Source organism: Electrophorus electricus, chromosome 17, assembly GCF_041902795.1.
Source record: "Electrophorus electricus isolate QZ-2024a chromosome 17, ASM4190279v1, whole genome shotgun sequence".
NCBI classification, from domain to species: Eukaryota; Metazoa; Chordata; class Actinopteri; order Gymnotiformes; family Gymnotidae; genus Electrophorus; species Electrophorus electricus.
In genome coordinates this window covers 10,057,363-10,079,939 of record NC_137513.1, presented here as the reverse complement: position 1 = coordinate 10,079,939, position 22,577 = coordinate 10,057,363, and the positions used below count along the sequence as shown (strand labels likewise).

General features: G+C 41.2%; 1 protein-coding gene across 5 annotated transcripts; it reads right to left on the bottom strand.

Annotated features, from left to right (window-relative positions):
- Positions 1–17: 17 nt before the first annotated feature.
- LOC113580388 (putative E3 ubiquitin-protein ligase MID2) lies at positions 18–16,133 on the bottom strand. Of its 5 annotated transcripts, XM_081700256.1 has the most exons (6): positions 15,943–16,133; positions 9,384–9,477; positions 9,008–9,115; positions 5,775–5,822; positions 3,476–3,700; positions 18–2,076 (listed from the first exon to the last, which is right to left on the bottom strand). In XM_081700256.1, the coding sequence occupies exons 3-6, from the start codon at positions 9,015–9,017 to the stop codon at positions 1,571–1,573; spliced, it is 789 nt and encodes a 262-aa protein (XP_081556382.1). In that variant the 5' UTR covers positions 9,018–9,115; positions 9,384–9,477; positions 15,943–16,133; the 3' UTR covers positions 18–1,570. The 5 variants fall into 5 exon arrangements, 3 of the variants coding, with proteins under 3 accessions (XP_081556382.1, XP_026870695.2, XP_026870696.2); XR_014117917.1 differs by having other exon boundaries at positions 3,480–3,700; positions 9,008–9,477; positions 15,943–16,132; XM_027014894.3 differs by having other exon boundaries at positions 9,008–9,477; positions 15,943–16,132.
- Positions 16,134–22,577: the final 6,444 nt, after the last annotated feature.

Genomic DNA, 22,577 nt, shown 5'->3' with positions numbered 1-22,577 from the left:
CCCCCCCCCCCCTCCACAAACAATCACACACACGTGCGCTTCACACACACACACTTTACACACACACACACACACACACACACACACACACAAACCTAATCATCTGTGTTTCTCTGTTTCTCTGGCGTGAATAAAATGAGTGACTGCTGACCATTTAATAGCATGACATTCTGAAAATGTGAGTTAAACAATGCATGGGTGGTTCAGGGAAAGAATGAACAGATCCTTCCAAAGCATTCAAATGAGAGAGAGAGAGAGAGAGAGAGAGAGAGAGAGAGAGAGAGAGAGAGAGAGAGAGAGAGAGAGATAAAGTGAGAGATAAAGAAAGAGAAATTTTCTCTTTTGGATTGACCAGATCCTGAACAGATAGTGATTTATAGCTTCTGAATATACAAATGCAGGCCATACACTAACACTATGAGAGGACTGCCCTCCACTAGCCCGTACACTAACACTATGAGAGGACTGCCCTCTACTAGGCCGTACACTAACACTATGAGAGGACTGCCCTTCAGTAGGCCGTACACTAACACTATGAACGGACTGCCCTCCACTAGCCCGTACACTAACACTATGAGCGGACTGCCCTCCACTAGGCCGTACACTAACACTCTGAGAGGACTGCGCTCCTCTAGGCTGTACACTAACACTATGAGAGGACTGCCCTTTACTAGGCCGTACACTAACACTATGAGAGGACTGCCCTTCAGTAGGCCGTACACTAACACTATGAGGACTGCCCTCCACTAGGCTGTACACTAACACTATGAGAGGACTGCCCTCCACTAGGCCGTACACTAACACTATGAGAGGACTGCCCTTCAGTAGGCCGTACACTAACACCATGAGAGGACTGCACTCCAGTAGGCTGTACACTAACACTACGAGAGGACTGCCCTCCAGTAGGCCGTACACTAACACTATGAGAGGACTGCACTCCAGTAGGCTGTACACTAACACTACGAGAGGACTGCCCTCCAGTAGGCCGTACACTAACACTATGAGAGGACTGCGCTCCAGTAGGCTGTACACTAACACTACGAGAGGAGTGCCCTCCACTAGCTTAATACAGAGCAGTCACTCCCACACCTACAGACCTGCCTGATTTGTGTTTTGTGAAGAAATTCACATTTACGCAATGCTGAATCAGGCATGTCTCAATCAGCAAAAAAAAACAAACAAAAAAAAACAATATATGTTCTATCTTTGTCACTTTGCCAATTTTTAAACATTTGGACAATCCAACATGTGGGAAAATTTATAAATCTTTAAGGATGGAGGAAGGATCGGCTTATTGATCATTGATCATTTTTTTTTTATCGCTCTTCTCCTAGGGAATATAGAAAAATCACTTTCATTCATTATTATTCTAAAGAGATCATGCTGGACAAGTTCTGTGGACATTGTTATGGTTGTGCTAACTGGTCTCCACCGGTGTTCATTTATAATTAACCACCCATCATTGGTAGTTTATTTATTGTTAACCACTGTCCAATTGAAGTATTTTTGAAATTAGCCACAAGAGGGCAGTGTAGGTTGAGGCACCAAAACACTTGTTGGATCCTCAGTATTAGCCATTAGGATGAACTGTCTCTGGGTTTGGCTCAGGCAGGGAAGCTTGTGAGCTGGAGCTATAACTGGACATCAGGCCTGAATCAGAGTCTGACATTGCCATCTCCTCAAACTTCTGAATGACAGTCCTTACTGATCTGAAAGCAACATCTCGTTTCCATCGGCCACCTCCTGCCCCTTCCGGTCCCCGGTAGGCCGTGCTGCAGCTCAAGAAGATGTGACTTGGTGGTGGCAGGCCTGGGCGGAGCTTGAGCCTGCCCTGGCCCAATTGGAATGCGGGGCAAAGAGGAGGGATGAAGTGGGAGGGGATTGCAGTAAGAAGTTCTTGAGTTAATGGGTTGTGGAAGGTGAGAGAAAATCCGCCCACATTTAAAAACACACCCACTGTCTTCAGCTGTGGGGGAACAGAAGGCAGGAGTTCATGCCGTCCATCAAACACAGCATGGAATGCAGGACCACGTCTCTCAAACCACCATGCCTGGTCGCCATCCAATGAGCATACACCTGTATGATGTGAGATAGGCATGGTAATTAGAGCAACAGAAACTACCGAAACAGCTTACAACTGCTTAAAGTTGTCCTGAGCTATAAGGCATTTACAAAGACAAGGTCCCTAAATGTAAAGGCATATACACAACATCTTATAGATGCAGAATCACTTTTAAAATAAAAGATTTCTTTAGAGTCATAACTGCACTTCAAACTGGTTTAGTATTTATGAAAGTGCAGTATGGTACCATCTCAAGGCTAAAGCCAAACTGCCTTAATTTAAATCAGTGAATTTCCATAGATGCCTAGCTGTGGTCAGAGCTATACATTCTATTACTTCTAGCCCTAATCTAATGCACCTGGCTGTAATGTTCAGATAGTCCTGGAGCCAGGTTGTGGCTCTGTGGGAGAACTGCCTCAGCCACGCCTGTAGCTGCAACATGAAATACAACCACTAGATGGCATGAATGTTTCTGCTGATCTAATTAAAGTATAAATTTGGGACAATACATAAGCCCAGATTAAAAAGTCTTTCTGAGTTTTTCTCCTTTGTCACAAAAGTGGCAGTACAAGGGTGTGAGGGGAGAATGAGGAGCACGTTTAAAAAAAAAATTGGTAAGCAGTCACCCTTGGCAGAAGATATATAACATATATAGAGTTTATTTCTTTGGTGATTTGCATGAGGCAAAACTCGTGAGAGCATGTTAAAAACTATTAAAACGCAGGCACACTGTGTCTAAACTTACAGGGCAGTGCATGGATGCACATGTGTGTGTGTGTGTGTGTGTGTGTGTGTGTGTGTGTGTGTGTGTGTGTGAATGTATGTGTGTGTGTGTGTGTGTGTGTGTGTGTGTGTGTACTCAGGGAAGATTATTATGTTTGTGGATATATAAAATATAAAGGACAATGTTTACACATATTCATTGTTATGTATGAACATTCCTGAAGTTGGAATGGATTTCATGTTCATGGGACAAGTATGATTTTAAATCAGAAAGTCACAAAAACTATCTGGGATAGAGAATATGCTTTCTTCAGACCTTTGAAGAGACACACAATTTTGTATACATAAAATGTATATATGGCATGTATTTTTTCATCTGCTTTAAGCACAAAACAGAGGCTGATCAAACTGAATCAGATACCTTAATATTTATCCCATCTAAACAAAAATTAATTTGATTTGTTCTGTGCAATTGTTGAACAATATAAATAGGTCATAACACATTTCCTACAACTTTCATTACATTTCTAAGTGTTTCGTTTTTTTTTGTAAGGATTCCATTCCATTAGCATGTACAACTTACACTCTGTGTTCATCAACATTACTCTTAAAGTCAACAAATGCTTGTAGAGTATAGGACATAGTCATAGCCACCTGCCTAAACTTTACTATGAAACGTTGTTAGCTTACCAACCCTGTAGAGGGCGCTGTTACACACATCAACCTCCCAGTAGTACTGGCCTCTGTGGATGGCCACATTGCCACAGACCTGAGGGAGGCGAGTGGAGGAGTCATGCTCCCCAGACTGATCACCATAGTTGCCCCATGCACTGGTATCACCCCTGAAGGTTGCTGTGAGGGTGGAGTTCGTGAGGTGGAGGGACGGGGCAGCTGAGTGTAGAGCAAAGAACAGGCCTGTGGAGTTCAGAGAGTAGAGAATGGGAGTTTTCAAATGCATTTATTTATTAATAAAATAGGATGAAATAGAAATTTTTAAAAAGATAGGAGCCAATATGGTTCTTATTGTTAATTATGAATTATATATTTTTTATGTATCATTGTGTGTAGTTAGAACAGATACACATCAGACAGACAGACACACACACACACACACACACACACACACACACACACACACACACACACACATATATATATGCATGCAAAGGTTTGTGCACTCTTTGCCAAATAACACATTGTCATTTTCAAAAAATTAGAAGTAGCAAACGCAGCCTCTGCTAACCAAACATAAAACAGTACTGCAGCATCAGTAACACAAAAACACTTCACAATGATGGTAACCATCAACAGGGCACAACTATCTGAACTAAGCACATACACACAAGTCAACTATTTAATAACTATTTAATATCTGAAAACTTTAACCATTAAATGTAAACTAAATAAGGCTGCAGAGTAGTGAACGGCATCCTGGGAGTCCTACACTCTACTCCACTCTGCTCTCCTGCTTGCCCACTACCAATGTCTTTCTTAGCGGACACCACAACATTTTTGACAAATCCTAACAGGACAATTACTCTGTGCTAAATAACCAATGTGGCCTGTGCAAAAAATTTGGACACACCTTAAAAGTTGAAAAGGCTGATTTTTTTTTCCTCAGAACTCGATTAATAAATATGCCTGTCACCAATTGTAAGTAAACTGTCAGCTGAATAAAATTACCAAGCTTTATAAATTCTATGACTCTTCAAACCTTGCGATAACACTCAGCAACCATGTCCAAAGATCTGAAAATGAAAATAATTGATGCCCACAAGTCAGGGGGAGGCTTTAAAAAGATAGCCAAGTGTTTTCAGCTTTCGGTTTCTACAGTGGCAGTGCAGGGAAACTGTGGACGTCAAGATGAGATCTGGAAGACCAAGCAATCTCTTGGAGAAAATTGCACATATGCTGGTAAGAAAGGTGAATCAAAGCCACCATATGATTTCCAAGAACCTGAAGGAAAATTTATCTGAGTCAGGTGTGGAGGTGCAAGGTTCCACTGTGCATAGTTTACACAAACATAATTTTCATGGAAGAGTCCTAAAAAGGAGACCTTGGGGTTCCCTTTTGAGTCTTGGTCCTTCCAAGTTTTCTTTCTTAATTCCACCCAGGGAGTTTTTTCTTGCCACTTTCATGGCTTGCTTACTCGAGATTTGAACCCAAATATTTGTAAAGCTGTTTTGTGCCACCATGTGTTGTAAATAGTGCTATATAAAAAAACTTGACTTTGAGTTCCTTATGATCTCATCACCAAACTCAGAACAGAACAGCTAGCCAAGGCAGATGAGTTTGGGAACGAAGTGCTGTGAACTGATGAAGTCAAAATAGAACTCTTTAGACCACAATCGGCAAAAGTACATTTGGAGAAAAAGGAATGAGAATATCTGCCGTACTGTGGGGTTGTGTTGCTTCCAGTGACATTGGCTATATCTGTTAAGGCTGAAACTGAATAGAGGATGGCTTCTATAGTAGAATAATGATCCAAAGATATGCCCAAATCCATATGGACTACCTGAAGCAACCCATACTGAAGCTTTTGAAATGGCCCTCACAGTCCCCTGACCTAAACAAGTGGTGCATGCAAGACAAGCCAAGAATATCTCAGAACCTGAGGCCTTCTGCAAAGAAGAGTGGGGAAAAGTGTCCAAATACAAGAACTGAAATACTTTTAGTTGGTTACAAAAAGTGTTTGCACTTTGTTTTGCAAGCTGTTTTCTTTCAAAAGGGATGTTATGTACGAATCTATAATGTGCCCAAATTTCAGTACTGATCACTTTGATATGATTTTTTTATGCTATGAAAAATGGAATAACTGCATTAGGTTTTGCCAAAAGACTGTGCATTTTGTTTGACTGTTTCATTGTGTAATCTGTTAGCTACAGAAGCTGTTTACTACCTCTCCATTTTAAAAATGACAAAATGTGTCAATTAGCCAATGGTTCCTTAACTTTCATATATAGTTGGTGGCACACATTCTCCAACACACCTGACACTGACCGTTCCATCTCTTCGTGAGAAAGGTCCACAGAGTCATCTAGAGTAACAGGAAAACAGGCAACAAGGTAAAGGTTGGATCATTTGTTTACTTCTTATACCACTTCTTATACCACTTAGTATACTTCTTATACTCTTTCAAAAACACAGTTAAAAAATGAAAAATTTGTCTCAAAATCACTAATGAAATGATCATCTTAGACAGAATATACATACCAGCAATGAGAATCTATCAGCGGCTTTACGAACTCTGTGGAACTATATTTGTAAGCAATAGTTAAAAAAAAACACCTACCACTGTGTGGTCAAACAATGTACAAGCTGCTTTGTTCAAGCTCAGTGAATGCCTTCCATATAAACTCCTTCCACTTGCATACAAAGCTCTGCACAGTCTTGCATCTCCATCTCTGCTCTTCACTTTCATCTTTCAAATCCCAACTTAAAACGTACCTATTTTCTCAACATTTTTCATCACCTTTTTTCTGTTAATACTTGTTAATGGTTTTTTTTGTTATTTTTCTCTCCATCTGTACTGTTATTGTAAAATTATTATTATTATTATTATTAATAATATTATTATTATTATTATTATTATTATTATCTTACATAATACATTTTACACTTTCTTCTCAGTAAAGTCACTAGAGATTAACACATAACCACTGCAACTCAAACTGAATGCCAGAGAAGTCTGAGAAGGCTACAGTCTATTCTGGAAGGTAAATATGTAACATAAACATACTAATCAGAATCGAGATGCCAATTCTGTATATCCATTCACATCTTACAAAAATGCGACTAAAAGTCCATAGGAAGGCAAAAAAATGTGCCTCCTTCCATACTGATAACCAATCATATTCAGCATTAATATTGTTAAATAGGGCCATCATGTGAATCAGTTAGCTTTAAGAACCACTTAACATGGGCTGACATCATTAGATCTTTTATGATCATCATTACGACTAATATGGCTGTGAACTTGGACCATTTGCCGGAAAATGACTTAAATGTGTGGAAAATTACTTAACTGTGTCAACTGTATGGCATTCTGTATTAAGGGCTGCTATTTTGAATTGTTGGATGGGGCTGTTTTGTGGTAAAACTCCTAACTGAAAAATGCAGATTGCATAAGATCAACCCTTATGCTGTGGAAGCTCCAAGATGACAGAGGTGAAAGACCCCGATGAGTACACCGATGAGTACACCTTGATGAGGCTTCCAAGTGGCCAGTCTACCTGTCAATCATTAAAAAAGTGAATCCTTTATAGAAATGAAAAACACCTTTAATTCAAGTACCATTGTTCAGCGTGAGTGAAGAGCATTTTAAGGAAGTTACACGTAATGGCATAGATATGCAAAAGATCAGAAAAGCTACAAAATAATATCCAAGTGTTTGGACAACCCAGTGAGCGGTACCGGACCAGTTGTGAGGAAAAAGAGGCTGAATCACACTGCCCAGGCACTGCATAGACAAGCCCGTCATTCAGAATTCAGCAGCAGAGTAAGAATTTGTGACAAAAAGCCAGAGAGACCAATAATCGCCTTAAAGGCGCTACAGAGTTCAGTGTCTGAGACTGGAGTAAAGTTGCACCAGTCAACAATATCATGAACTTTGCATACAGCTGGCCTGTATGAAAAATGGCTAGAATGAACCTTTTAGTGAAGAAATCCACATCAAAGAACTTCTGGAGTTTGCCAGAAAGCATCTGAGTAACACAGATAAAATGCAGCATAAGGCCAAATTCAAAACACCAAGTTTGGTGCAGTCCTGATGCTGCTTCCTCTACCAACACCATCCCAACAGTGAAGTATGGGGATTGCAGCAGCATGTTATAATGATGCTTTTCCTCAGCAGGGACTGGGCGTCTTGTTAAACCTGAAACATGAGCCAAAGGTGCAAGATACAGTGAGGTACAAGAAGACAACTTACTTCAGTCTGCTAAGAAACTACAGCTTGGGAGAAAGTTCAACTTTCAGCAAGACAATGACCTTAAACACAAGGCCAAAGCAACACAGGATTGACTGAAAAACAAATAGGTGAATGTTTTACAATGACCAAGTCAAAGTCCAGATCTCAGTCTATTGGAGAATCTGTGGCACTGTTTGAAAATTGTGGTCCACAAGCGTCATCCAACCGACCTGAACAACCTGCAGCAAATCTGCCAGGAAGAATGTGTGAAAATCTCACCCTGCCAGCATTCAAAGCTTTTAGAAACTTACTTTAACAGAAGTAAAGCTGTTACTGCAACAAAATGTGGTTCCACCAAGTGGTCTGAGAGGGTTGAGTACTTATGCAATCAGTATTTCTCAATTTTTATTTATTTTTATTTTTTTAAAGATCTGCTGACAAATAATTAATTAAGAGTTTTTGAAGATGTACTTAAGAGTATATTGATTCATAATAAAAATGCTGGCTAGAACAATCTCTATGTCATTTTTAATTCAGGCAAAACTGATGACTTTTAAGGGGGTTGAATGTTTTTACAAAGATGTGAAATTGTCCTGCTATTAGATAACTTACAGTGATTAAAGTTATGTTTCCTGCTTAAAATCGAGGTACTAATCATATTAATTATGTAACGGCAACGTGTACTATCCAGTCAGCTCTGGTAGTGTTTTATAGGTATCAGATCAAATATACAAGCAGATAACCCCGTTGACACGATTAAATTAAATGCATGAGTAGTCAGCGTAAAGGAACCCCTCCGTCTCCTCTCAAATGATAGACCTGCACTGGTCTGTATGTATGTGCTTGTATTTACTTTGACAGTATTTCTGGTTAAGGCTGCATGTAAATATATTTCTAGTTTATACTGTAAAGAAGTTTTATTTATTTATTTATTTCCATTGTGCCCCTCGGCTAGCTAATTGGGGTATTTTATTTCACTTTGCGCCTTAGAACTTGTAGTAATATTTATGCTATTTCATTAACGTATTACCATCAATTTGTTTTGTGTACAATCTTTGTTTAATATTTCTTAATTAAGCACTTTGAGAGTATAACACTAAAACAGAAGCATCAACAAAAATCAATAATTCTTATTATCATTACATTGTGCATCTCTTTGTGGGTGTGACATTTACAGAGTTTATTTTAAAAAGTTATAAAAAGGCCTATACAACTAAAATCCTCTTGAAATAAACTGATCTCTGCTATGAGTATGGTTAGTATCGACACTGGAGGAATGGCTAACCATAAAGGCCATACAGCGTAGGGTAACTCACCTGATCTCATGGTAATATTTGTTCTCACATACTGCTCATTCTCATCTTCCTCTTGTTGTCTCTCTGGTAGCTGACACACAGCTGCCCCACATTCAGCACCAGTGCTCACTGTAGGGTCAATGGGCAAGCACCTAATGGCTGATGACCAATCAAAGCAGGGCAGTTCAACACCATGGCAACAACGTGGGCAAAGGACGGCGCAGACTGGATGAGAGGACACACCCCTTACTGCAGGTCTGTGTTTGTCTAGCCTTGCCCCCTCTGTTAAGCACCGCCCACATAATGTGTGTGAACAGGGGAGGAGGAGGGGCATGTCAAAGTCACGCCCACATAAAGGGCATAATGAGGAAGAGAGACCATCTTCTTCTTGGACTACCTGTTTTTCCTTTTCATCTTCTGATTGGTTCACTCCTTTTACTGTTCTGTGATAAGGTCTTCTTCCTTTCATTGGTTTATTACTGCACGCACTCCTGCAAGCACACATACACACAAACACATACACAAACACACATAGGTTTAGGAGGCCGTAATAATAGTAATCTATATTTATATAGCACTTTTCATTCTCAAAGTGCTTTACTTCAGAAAGATTAAACATTAAAGTTTATATGGTGGTAATAAAGCAAACCAATGAAACAGCATAGCACATTATGATAAATCAAAAATATATGAAAACATAAGCCACTCAAGGTGGTGTTGTTATTATGCATGACATGAAGCAGAGTAAAACTCCTTTAACTAGGGTAAATCTCTGGTTTATTCTTAGCTCCCTGGGTCTTCTATTTTATTTTATTAAACTAATAGTTCGTGTTCTAAAATCTGATTGGTGGAGCCACATTTGAAACATGGTAAAATACATGATATATACATATATGACTATAGATATCAGTTGAGTTCCCAGTTGAATCTTTAAAACTGTCACGTAGTTTGGAAACCACAGACTGCTGTTAACAAATGACATTGCTTGGTGTGAGACTTCATAATTGCGATTTTTGTTAATAATATTTCTATAGCATCTGTATATTTTTTTTTTCAAATTCTAGTTTTCCATTCTATTTAAAAATGGGGTTTTTTCAACTTCTCCTGGCTTATTGGTTTAATTTATATATTGGTTTCTAAAAGTATTCATACCCCTTTACTTGTTGAATACTCGTTCATCGTGTTGTGGATGTGATCTTGAATGGCTAATATTGCATTTTACCCATCAATCTACACTTAATCAACCAAAATTAAATTGAGAATTAAAGTGAACAAAATAAATGTAAGTGAAAACATGATTAGAAACTTTCAAAAATTAATAAAAACTAAAATAGTTTATTCACAAAAGTATCCAAGTATCCTTTGGCAGCAATTACAGCTACAAGTCTTAATGGGTACACGCTACAAGCTTTGCACCCCTGAATTTTGACACTTTATTGCATTCTTTTACATTCCTTTTCTTCATTGCAACAGGTGAACTCCAACTGAGCTCTAGACACATCTCAAAGAGAGTTAAAGTAAACAGGATGTACCAGACTACAGTTCTCAATACCACAGTAATGGCTCCAAATACTTTTGTGAATAAAATATCAGTCCATAAAACATGTTTTACTTCATCGTGGGTGATTAGGTGTAGATTGATTGTTAAAAATAGTAATTATATCCACAAAAATTTAAATCCACAAACAAAATAAAGTGTGCAACAAGTGGTGTGAATACCTTCTGAATCCACTGTACATACACCTCTCCTATATTACACTATTGCGATGGTAGCGACGGCACAGAGGAAGCAAGACGCAAGGTCGAGCTAGAGAGGTCTTTATTTTCCATGGTCAAATAAAAACACTCACAAAATGCACAAAAAAAACAAGTATTCTTAATATGAGGATCTGGGAAGCAATGCACGGGATGAGTTTCCCATCTGGCTTAGTCCACTAATGTGCAGTGCCTTCGGTGATCTGGAACGAGGTAGGGGTGTAGGACGGTCCCTATCTAAAGTGGGGGACCTACGTACTTCGCGTCCAGCTTTCCAGTAGATCCTACTCGGCCGTCCTTTGTAGCTACACACACCTTTTGCCCCATCACATACTGGGGAGTCTCTCCACGTCTTCTGTTGGCTTTCCGCGTGTAAGTGGCAACTGCCTTGCGCAGGTGCTGGTGTGTCTCTTCCCACACTTGTTTGCTGCGTAGTCACCACTGTTCCACTGCAGGCTGATCCGAGGTAGGGGGGTTCCAAGGGTAGAGTGGCGGTTAGTACCCTAGCACACACTCAAATGTGGTTAGTCCAGTTCCTGTATGATGCAGAGAATTCTGCCCATATTCTGCCCACGCGAGGCAAGTGCTCCACGTTTCTGGGTGTCGTTGGCTATATCGTCAGAGGACCTTACCCAGTTCCTGGTTAGCTCTCCTCCTGACCGTTGGCCTGGGGATGGTAGCCAGACATTATATTCAGCTTTCCCAGTAGTTCCTTCCATACCCGTGAAGTAAACTGTGGTCCCCTGTCGGAAACGATATCCTCTGGTAGGCCAAACTGTCGAAAGACACGATGGAGGAGTGAATCCGCCATTGCCCAAGCCGTGGGTAGACCTGCCAAGGGAACAAATTGGACCATCTTCGAAAATCTACTATTGTGAGGATCACTGTATTACCCTCCGATGCAAGCAAATCCAAAATAAAATCCGAGATGAGACCACAGGCGCAGCTTACCTGCGGGAGGAGTACGTGGCATTTTGCTATGTGCACAATCCGCGCATGAAGCCACGAACCTCACTACATCCCTGTTCAGGGCTGGCCACCAGTAGCGTGCACCTAGTAACTGGGCGGTACGTGTGGACCCCCGGATGGCCAGTTCCCATTGAGGTATGTGCCCACATGATGAGGGAGTCATGAAGTTTTGGTGGCACATATAGGCAATTGGGTGGACATTGTGGATGAGGGTTAGCCGCTTCAATTTGCATGTCGATCTCCCAGCTTAGCGACACCAGGAAGCAAGATGAGGGAAGAACAGGTTCTAAACAGGCCGCTTGTGCCTCGGCGTTGTATAGGCATGAGAGCGTGTCTGCCCTCTTGCTCTTCTCCCCTGATCTATAGGTAACTCGGAAATTGAAACGTGAAAAGAGCGACCTGGAGTTCATCCTCTTCATGTTCTGGAGGTATTTGAGGTTCTTGTGATCGGTGATCCCTGTAAAAAGGTGACGAGCTCCCTCTAGCCAGTGCCTCTACTCCTCGAACGCAAGTTTCATGACTAGCAATTCGCGGTCTCCAGCTCCATAATTCTGTTGGGTCGGATTCAACTTACGGGAAAAGTAGGCTATGGGGTGTAATTTACCTCCTTTAGCCTGTTGTTGCCACAGCACAGCTCCCACACCTACATTTGACGCGTCCACCACGAAAGGTTTTCTTGGATCGGGTTGTCGCAGCACCGGTGCAGAGGAGAAGGCGTTTTTGAGCTCCTCAAAGGATCTCTTTGCCCTGGGATTCCAGTTCAGTCACTTGTTCTGACCCCGGAGTAGATCCATGAGGGGCTGAGTTAGTGTACTGAAAGACTTAAAGTGCCTGTAGAAATGATCAAACCCCAGAAAAGGCTGTAAAGCTCTACACATATGGGGTCTCAGCCAGGCCTTAACTGCCTCTACCTCAGCTGACTGCATACGCACGCTACCTTCTTGAATAACGTAGCCCAGGAGGTTTATCTCTTTCTTGTGGAATTCACATTTTTCCGCTTTGCAATATAGGAAATTCCTCAACAGAGTCTGGAGAACGGTACGCACTTCACATACATGTCGGTCCCAGGAGGTGGAATAGATCAGAATGTGGTCGATGTAAGTGACAACGGATCTAGCCTAGAACTCCTTTAGGGCCTCATTAATGTATGCTTTGAACACAGAGGGAGCTGTGGCCAGACTGTAGGGTAGGACTAGGTGTTTATAATGCCCTAAAGATGTACTAAACGCCATCTTCCAGTCGTCTCCCTGTCTAATCCTTATATGCACTGCGTAAATCGAGTTTAGTGAAGTACCTAGCTCCCCTTCTTTGTTCCAGCGCAGCAGGAACTAGGGGAAGGGGATACGGGTATTGTATAAGCATCTTATTGATGCCCCGATAGTCCACACAGGGTCTTAGAGCCCTGTCTTTTTTTTTCATGAAGAAAATGCTGGCTGAGGCTGGAGACATAGAGGGATGGATACATCCCTGTTCCAGGGCTTACTCTTACATACTGTCCCATCGCTTGCTCCTGCTCCAGGGAGAGAGGATAGACTCGGCTTCTGGGAGGTACTGCCCCCTCCTTAAGAGGAATGGCACAATCCTAGTCACAATGGGGAGTGGGGTGGGAGCTGTGTGGCCTTGGTGGTACTGAACACTTGTGCCAGATCCTCATACTCTCGGGGAATGGTGACCTGCTTATCAGCCTCTGGGCTCTCTATGGAAGTCGCCTGGAGACACACCCTCCAATGTTTTGTGGAAAACATTGCCCTTCACAAGATGGCGCCCAATGGAGGACGCGGTTCTTGTTCCACAACAGGTGCAGGTTATGGCGACGCAGCCATGGTAAACCCAGCGTGATAGAGTGAGCAGGGGAGGATATGAGGTAGAATGCCTTTTGATCAACGTGCCCCCACCCCCAGTCTTGAGGCTCACCGAGGAGTGATGTGAGATGTATCGTAACCCCACCAGTCCTCCATCAAGTGCCTGAATGCAAGGGGAGAAGGTAAGGCTATGGCTCTTGTTCCTAATTTTTTCATGAAACCCCAGTCCGTAACGTCACCGGCGGCCCCAGAATTGACCAGTGCAAGGGTCGAAAGCACACCTCGCTCGTGGGTTACCTTAACTGGTATCCTACACAACGATGGGTTCGGAGAGTAACTCATCGTATTGCCACTCCTCCTTTGTTCTCCTGGCATGCTTCTTACCCCAGCCATGCCCAGTTGCATAGGCTCCTCTGAAACTGAAACCTTACTGGGCGTCAAGATCCCTCTCCGAGTCGAAAACCCTCGGTGGAGGTGACGCCTTCGTTCCTGTAGGAGGTGGTCGTAGGTGATTGCGAGGTGGATAATCTTGTTCAGCTTGGTAGTCTCCTGTTTGCAAGCCAACTCTGCTTGCAGCTCTGCCCTCAAACCGCCGAGGAACGCATTCACCTAAGCCGGTTCAATCCAGCGCGTTCCCGCGGCTAGTGTCCGCATCTCCGTTGCATACTCCGAAGCGGACCCCATTGCCTGCTTCAAACAAAGTAGTGCTTGCCCGCAGAGTCTTCATTGCCGTGGGTGGTAAAACACTGCTTTCAGCTCCTCTACGAATCCGCGGTAATTGTTTATCAGACGAATTAACCACTAAGGCTGTTCCCCAAACGTGAGCCTTACCCGTGAGCTGGGAAATCATAAATGCCACTTTAGCGTGATCTGGTAAATGGGACTGATACCCCCAAAAAAGTTAGCATTGGGCAATAAAGCCCTCACAACCTTCAGGGTCTCCCCAGTAAGCCTCGGGAGTGGCGATCATACACGTCACTTCCTCCTGATTAGGGGTGATGGAAGGGGTCACTCGCTGTTCGGAACTCGTAGTCAGGCGATTCATGCATTGACCGAGACTCTGCACTAATGACCGGACCTCTGCAATTTCCTGCTTCTGCTGATCCAGGGCCGTCATCTGTATTGCAAACAGGTGAGCCCAGTCGGGGCTACTTGCTTCGCTTCCTGGTGGCTGCACATTCTGTGACGGTAGCGACGGCACAGAGGAAGCAAGAGGCAAGGTCGAGCTAGAGAGGTCTTTATTTTCCATGGTCAAATAAAAACACTCACAAAATGCACAAAAAAACCCAAGTATTCTTAACATGAGGATCTGGGAAGTGATGCACGGGATAAGTCTCCCGTCTGGCTTACTCCACTAATGTGCAGCGCCTTCTCCAGAGACCTGTAGGTTTAAATAGTAAAGACACGTATGCACAGGTGTAATTGATTAACACTCCGGTGATCGGAAATGAAGCAGGGGTGTAGGACGGTCCCTATCTAAAGTGGGTGTGTCCTCTCTGGCCAACCGTGACAACTATAGCTATAGCATCACAGAGTGCAGTCAGCCCATCCGCTGGCATGCTCAACTTGACAGCCGCCCTCCATTCTATTTATTTCTGACCAATTGTAAATCATTCTCATCACAGCAGTGAAAAAGCAGCAACATCATAGAGGCATGGCAGCAGAGTTTGCATTAGTATGAGCGTATCTGGCACAGCAATGTTGCTGGAGTTTCTGCACAAGTCAGTGTTACTGCTGTACAGAATAGTCAGAAAATGGTCTGACACTGATGATGAGTTCGGCAAAGGTTAATACAAACTGTGCATAGCTTCATAGCAAACCTATTTAAAGCTGTTGACTGGCATCTCAATTGTTTTTCACACTAAGGCAGCTTTAGACAGTGTCATACATAACTTATGAAATGGTTATATATAGCTTAATAAACATGTCATCGGATTAATAAACAGGTTATCTGATCACATCTTTGTGTAATGAGACACAATGTTTTCCTTGATCTAACCTGACATAATCCTACCACTATGATCACTATGTGTGTTATGAAATGTTATGAAATATTAATGAAATACGTACGTAGTCCCCTTCAAATAAAGTGTTCTTTATCTCAGGCTCTTCTGGTCTTTTTCTCTCTCCTCCCCTCTTCCCATTCAGTCTGTTATCTGTCCGGCCGCCTCCCTCTCTGTCCTATTCTCTCTCTCTACATGAATTTTTATCCTCTATCATGCTTTTTGTCTGCTTTTCTTTTTCCCAACTAATAACACGTGACTTTTCAATAATGTTCAGCTCTCACATATCCACGAATAACCCAGCATACATCTCAGGTACATATCCAGAAATCTGCAATCTCTTATGTCACAAATCTATGTGTGCATGCATGTGAGCGTGTGTGCCCGAGCGGCCGGCAGACATAAACCCTCCCGCAGGCAAACTCACACAGAGCGATGGCCGCGATCAGTCCCGTGTTGCGATCGGTCCGTCCCCGTTCAGCTCTCCTCTTCTCCTGTTCTTGATGACAGAGGACAGAGCACAGGGAGTAAAAGAAAGGAAGGGAGAGGAGACAGCACGACGACAGAGAATCGCTCTCGTGGGCCACTCAAAGCTTGAGGTTGTCATGGTGACAGGTCTGCTGGTAAAGAGTCTGGTAGAAGGGGGAAGGGACGGGGTAAAGAGAACCAGACGCACTCCAAAGAAACAGACGGACAATTGATAGCTGCTAGATGAGATGTCAAATATGCATGCAAAGCAGAAGTGGTCATTTTCCTTCGATATTACAAAGAATAATCTCTATTTTAAAAGTCATCCAAGTGCGAATTCCGAAAATAGTCTTCTGTGTCAGCTGGTCTTAGAGCTCACTCAACAGCTCCCCATCTAAGTCTATTAAATAAATTCTAGTTTACCAAATCATGAAACAACCTAAACTTATAACCAATGCTTCTTATCTAGAACACTTGAATGATGAAAAAAGCAGTGTATCAAATCAATTTGTTACAGAATCGTATGCCATATTCCCATATATCTGCCTAATCTCATATCATATGTGATCCAAGTGAAATCAAACAGAACTGACAGTAAAGAAAATGTAAAGTAAATGTATTTCATATAGTTTTTTTTTCATATAGCTACTATATTTCCTTAAGAGATAGGCTTATTCAAATTAAAATACAATTTAAAATTTATTTGTGTAGCACTTTTTCTAACAGGTGTTGTCACCCAGAGGTTTACATTAAATCAGTTCTACAGAGAATCTGGGTCCAGGTCCTTAAAAGTGAGCCAAAGGGGGCGGTGACGATGACAAACTATCTGAGAGCACAACAAAGAAGCGTTGTGAGGAACCAATTCTCAAAGCGGGAATCCCTCCACTCCTGGCAAACTCAGAACATATAAACAGTGCTAGTCTTATAGTTGTTTCATTCTAGAGATCACTGAAAGAAGGCTGATTTCCACAGGGTTTGCCTGATGATTTTGTGGAGCCTACATCAAGCTAATAATCATTAGAAGATAAAGACGAGGACACAATGTCAGATACGTCATTGATGTTTGAATACAATGCATATTATTTGATCTTAAATTACAAGTTGCTTGACATGTCCTCTAAGACAGCATGGCTGGCCATTATATGTGGAAGAGCATACTATTTGATACCTGATGAGAGCATACACAAATGATACCTGAACAAGTCACCAGAAGCCCTTATACCTGGAGTTTGAACTGTATCCATGGACACAAGCTCATCGCACACACAATGAGCAGTAACAATGAGGGTCAATGAAGAATATAAAAATTCATGGTGTTAAACTGCCCAAGTCACATATATTTTTAAAGCCCTGATGAAATAGTTAAAATTTTGTGGAAGTGGTGTTAACTCTCACAGGTTTGTCACGGAACGCTCACCTCCCGCGAGTCACGTGGGTTGGCCAACAGGATTGTTGGTCATTGTGGATGTAAGGTTTTGATATAGTGTTTGTTGCTAAACATATGCATGTTTATTGTTAACCATTTCATGTTCTTGTTAATGTTCGTAATCCTTGTGAGTGCTGTTATCGTTTTGTGTTCATGTAAATAAATGTACGTCCCAGTCGCTGGAGTCTGTGTGTCCTGCCCCTCACCCTGTGGCATGCCACGTTACACTTAAGTATATATTTGCATACATTTGAAGTATATATTTACAACCAACCTTTAGTTCAGACTGTATCTTGTCTTACAAAAATATATATTTTCAGGATCTGTTCTTCTTGATCATGCTGAATGTTCAAGTATTTAATTCAGTTATGCACTTCAGATGATCCCTTACCTATACGATAAATTGTAATGAATTGCACTTTATTGAATAGTAGTATAGTGGCCAGAGTATTTGCTTGTAAGACCTAAATGAGTTGGTGTACTATCTGTTGTTTGATTTTTTAAATCAATGGTTGCAAACCCTCAACCTGGAGACCTATTCTGCAGGAATTAGTTCCAACCTGCATTTCCATTCTTAGTACTAATGCATCTGATCCAGCCAGTCAAGAACTACTGAAGATGTTAACTATGGGTTTGTAGGTTAATGAAATGGTTTCAATTAAATAAAATGCCAGTCAGCCAGTTCTGTACAAATTGCAAATGAGACTCCACTAATGGGCGACTGATTATTTAGTCAGCCAAATAATCAGGCTAATTAAATGCCATTTTGAGATCATCAGCATCAGCCAAAGATTTTTAAACAAAGTTTAGTGTTTAGAAAACTTGAGAACATTTTAGTTTATTTAATTTATCTAAAATAAGTACACTGCAGACAGTGTGCAGATCTACTTAAGCAGAGACAAAGCACACAATAAGTGTTAAATAAATGTTGATTTAATGGGCCTACATTTTTCTTTTATTTTATATTTTTCCTTGATGTACACAGACAATGTTTATGTGGCTTTATATTCCATCAACAGTCATAATTAATTTCTATACAACCATTTTCCAACCTCTCTTTATCTCTATGAATTAAACAGGCTGTTGATCTCTGTTCTAATTGGCTGACCTGTATTCAAAAAGCACTCAGCTGAAACATGCATGAGAACAGCAATGTAAGTGGGCGGAGTTAAACTGCTGTAAACTGTATAGGCAGCGATAAGTAAATTAGTTTGTTCTCATGACATCAGAGAAGCAATGATTTCAAAATGAGCTATTTTTGCATCTTTCTGTATCGGCCATTGAAAACCTCACACATTCCCTGCTCCCAATCCTCAGATTATCTGCACCAGTGCTTTGTTTTGTTTTCCTTTGTTGTCCCAGTCTATGTTATCCCTTAGGTACACTCGTCCAGCAATGCCTCATATTCCTCGATGTCCAACATGCCCCGAGTCTGCTGTCCTCTAGGCAATCTCTGCTGCATCAAAGCACTCTGAGGTCTTCTGCTAGTACCCTCCCTGCCCTCATAATACCTGCATTGCATGTAAATACAATGTCTCTGTCGCTACGCAGTGGAAACAATATTCGCTTCTCTCCGTGTTACAAAATAAAGGTACAATAGATTAAATATCTTACATTGACTCATATTACGCTGACTACTTACCTGGCTACAAGCTTTGTTGTAGAACAGGAATTAACCCCCACATTGTACTTATTGTATTTCGTAATCATACAAACATTTAATGGGGGGTTTTTTCTTTTGTTTTTTGTAGTCTTGAAGTTCCGGCTGCACATTTAAGGCGGGAGCCTGTGTAGATCCAGTTCGATGCAGAAATGGCATTTGCTGCACCAACGCAGAATATTTCTGCATCTTTTCGTTAAATTTATAACTGTCTAGTCTGATAGACTTAGTTAACCAATAACAAATAAAGCATCCAAATAAAGCTGGTGTTTGCAGTGCTTTCTATATTATGGATGTATGCTTGTGTTTCTTAATTTATTTTATTACCACTGACTTTATGTAGCTGGCAGTTTTGAGTTCATATTAAATAGTGTTCAAGATCACAAGATGTAACCAAAATTGGATTATAACTGCGGTTTTGCTACATTTTCAGTACACTAGACTATATAACCTTATCTAATGCAATGCACAAACATAATGTAAGGGCTGGCTTGCGGTACCAAGTGGCAGCCACCAGAGGGAGGCCACTAGCCAGAAACTAATCAGTGCTTGTTAGCCTGTTTTCCTTCAGGTCGTCCCACCCTATAATACTATAATGACAGTCTGCGAAGTATTTACTTGTGCAGCATGTACCCTAAACTCGCTGGTAATCGATATTCGCAGGTATGAGACTGTCTGCTCGTCTTTCCCGCCTGTTCTATGAGGGTCCCTCACTTGGGTGGTCCCTGCTTTGCTTCCTAGATCAGGCAAGGCTAGTGGGGCTTTTTTGTTGTTGTTTGCCTACTCGTAAACTATTGCTGGGTGATAAAACAATCTCAAAGCAGAATCGCGATACAATTTATGTCGATAATCATGATAGGCTTTTGACATTTTTCTAAATTCGAAAAGTATAGATGTAACAGTCTATCATACAGCAGAAATAAAAGCGACGACATCCAGTCAGTCCGTTTTGGATTGCACATCAAAGTGATAAATGTTTGGCGGCCATGGCCCCAAATGAAAAGCAATTAAAAAGGATATCACAATTTTGACACTCTGAAAATAACCCAAATACCTTTCCTGTGACATTTGAAAGTTATCAATTATATAACATGCACATATATAACATAAGGACTGGTTAATGGTGTTTACATTTTGCAATTTTTACACAGATTTCTATCTTTAAAATATCTGAGCGATGTGAAACCAGTACATAATTTATATTACTTTATTTTGTTAAAATAAAGTTTAAGGCAGATAAAGCATGTTTGCACAGCTAAATATTTATATTATTGTATATTTGCTGATAAACTATATTCAATCATTAGCAGGATGCTCTTTAAGCCGGCAGCATTATGAAATGATATATGGGGATAAATATTGATATTGCACAATATGGGGAACAAAAAATATCGTGTTGCTATTTTTGACATATCGCCCAGCGCTACAGTAAACCCATCCCATCTGGCTGAACCCCCAGTTCCCTTCCTGCCCTGTGTCTCCACCAAGCACCTCCCACACTTTCTTCCTAAGTTGATTCCGCCCAAGTTCCCCTTACCTACACAGTAGTGTATTGCCGTACGTTATGTCATCTGCTACTTTGATTGGAATCCTGTCCAAGATGCCTGGTTTCTTTTCAGTTGTCCTTCTTTTTTCCGATCCCCTGTCCCTGTTCCACCTCATCTACATTTGGGTCCATTTAAGAGGTCCTACTCTCCTAGGTGAACTTCCCCCTTTTGGATTACATAAACAAACAAACCTCTTCACTTGAGTTACTTGTCACCATTCTTCTTCTATCAGTTTCCAGTGTCAATAAATACCTCTTGCATTTGGATCCCTTCTGTCAAGAGCTCAGTTTTAACCTGGGTGATTCATATTTATATCACCATAATTGCTGTCAAATGTAAATTAAACATTTTTGTTTTAATGGATGTAGGACATGCATTCAAACCTTTTTGTGTAATTGGCAAAACAACAGAAGACAATTACCTCCAAATAATCATAAGAATGATAAGAATGAACAAAGGATAAGAATGAAATCATTATTTTATGTTAGCATTCTTTACACCTGCTCTAAAGCACCTGGTCTAAAAACAATAAGAGCATACAATTTACCTTTTGTAATAAAATACTTCACCATCAGCAACTCTTTAGTAGCAGTTATGATTTATTCCACTTAAACACTGGCATTCAATCTTTGCTGATATTAAAACACATAGTTGGGATATTTAGTAATGTTACACTAGCATATTCAAAGTTCTCATAAAGTAATGTTTTTATTAAACGAGTACTAGTATATTGGCTGGGAATCATGTCACTATCTGTTCTGGGAAAATTCTGCTGCCTCATTTTGACTATGTGAAGAACAGGTTGGCTTTCAGCAAGAATGATTGTGTAGTACACAGATATCCTAGAACACTTCATTGACATTTTTTGGGAACTTACACCTCAACTCAACTTGCTGTGTTAAAATGAAAGATGGGTTTACAGGCAAATTCCATACTGAGAACAGAGTGCATCAAGGATGCATTCTATCACCAGTCCTATTCCTCATAGCAATGGATTTTGTTATGTGCTGGGTGGCAGACAGTTTATGAAATGATATCACTTGGACAGCACACACTAAACCTTGTAGACTTCGACTTCATCAGTGATGTGGCACTCACAGCTGAAGTGGAAGTGGCCCTATAAGCTATACCCTTGAAACTTCAACGCAAAGCTGGAAATAAAAAAAAAAATTGCATTGAAAAAGAATTGGGGAGGTAAATGATAGCAAATCATCTGGGAAGTACCATCACAGATAACAGTGGGGTAGATGGGGATGTGTGATGGTGGATCAGCCATGTAGCCAGGACATTCCAATGTAGGCATCACATTTGGTCAGTTGGGTCCATCAACCATGCTGCAAAAATCCTTCTGTACAATACCATCATGTTATCAATGGCCATGTACTCCAGTGAAACATAGAGGGTGACAAAGAGCATTGCCTGGCACATCAATGTTTTCTACCAAAGGTGCATCCAGTCAGGATGTACCGCAATGACTTCGCAACAAGGAAGTATTACAGAGGAGTGGTTTCCCAAAGAGGGAAGACATTGTTAATGGGCATTGAATGTGTCTAATGGGCCATGTGCTCAGGCTGCCAGCACACAGAATCCCCAAGATAGCACTGGACACCCAGCAAAGAAAACCGGAGGCAGGGATACCCTTTCAAGACTTGGTGAGTGACTTGCCAAGAAGATCTCAAACCCGCTGACATTGCGCCAACCATCGCAAGCAATAGATCTTGTTGGCAACAGCTCGTTGTACACTGAACAGCACAGGAGGAACTAATTACTAAGAAAGTACAATCATATTCCACTCAGTCACAATGTTCCACTCAGTGAATAGCATATACAGTTGGTGAGTGGAATGTAGGCTATAGTCAGTGTGTTCATCTGGTCAATGGCATAATTCAGCAAGAATCAACAAGAATCAGCATACTCAACTTGCTAGTGGCATATTTTAGTTGGCAAGTGTCATAGTCAAG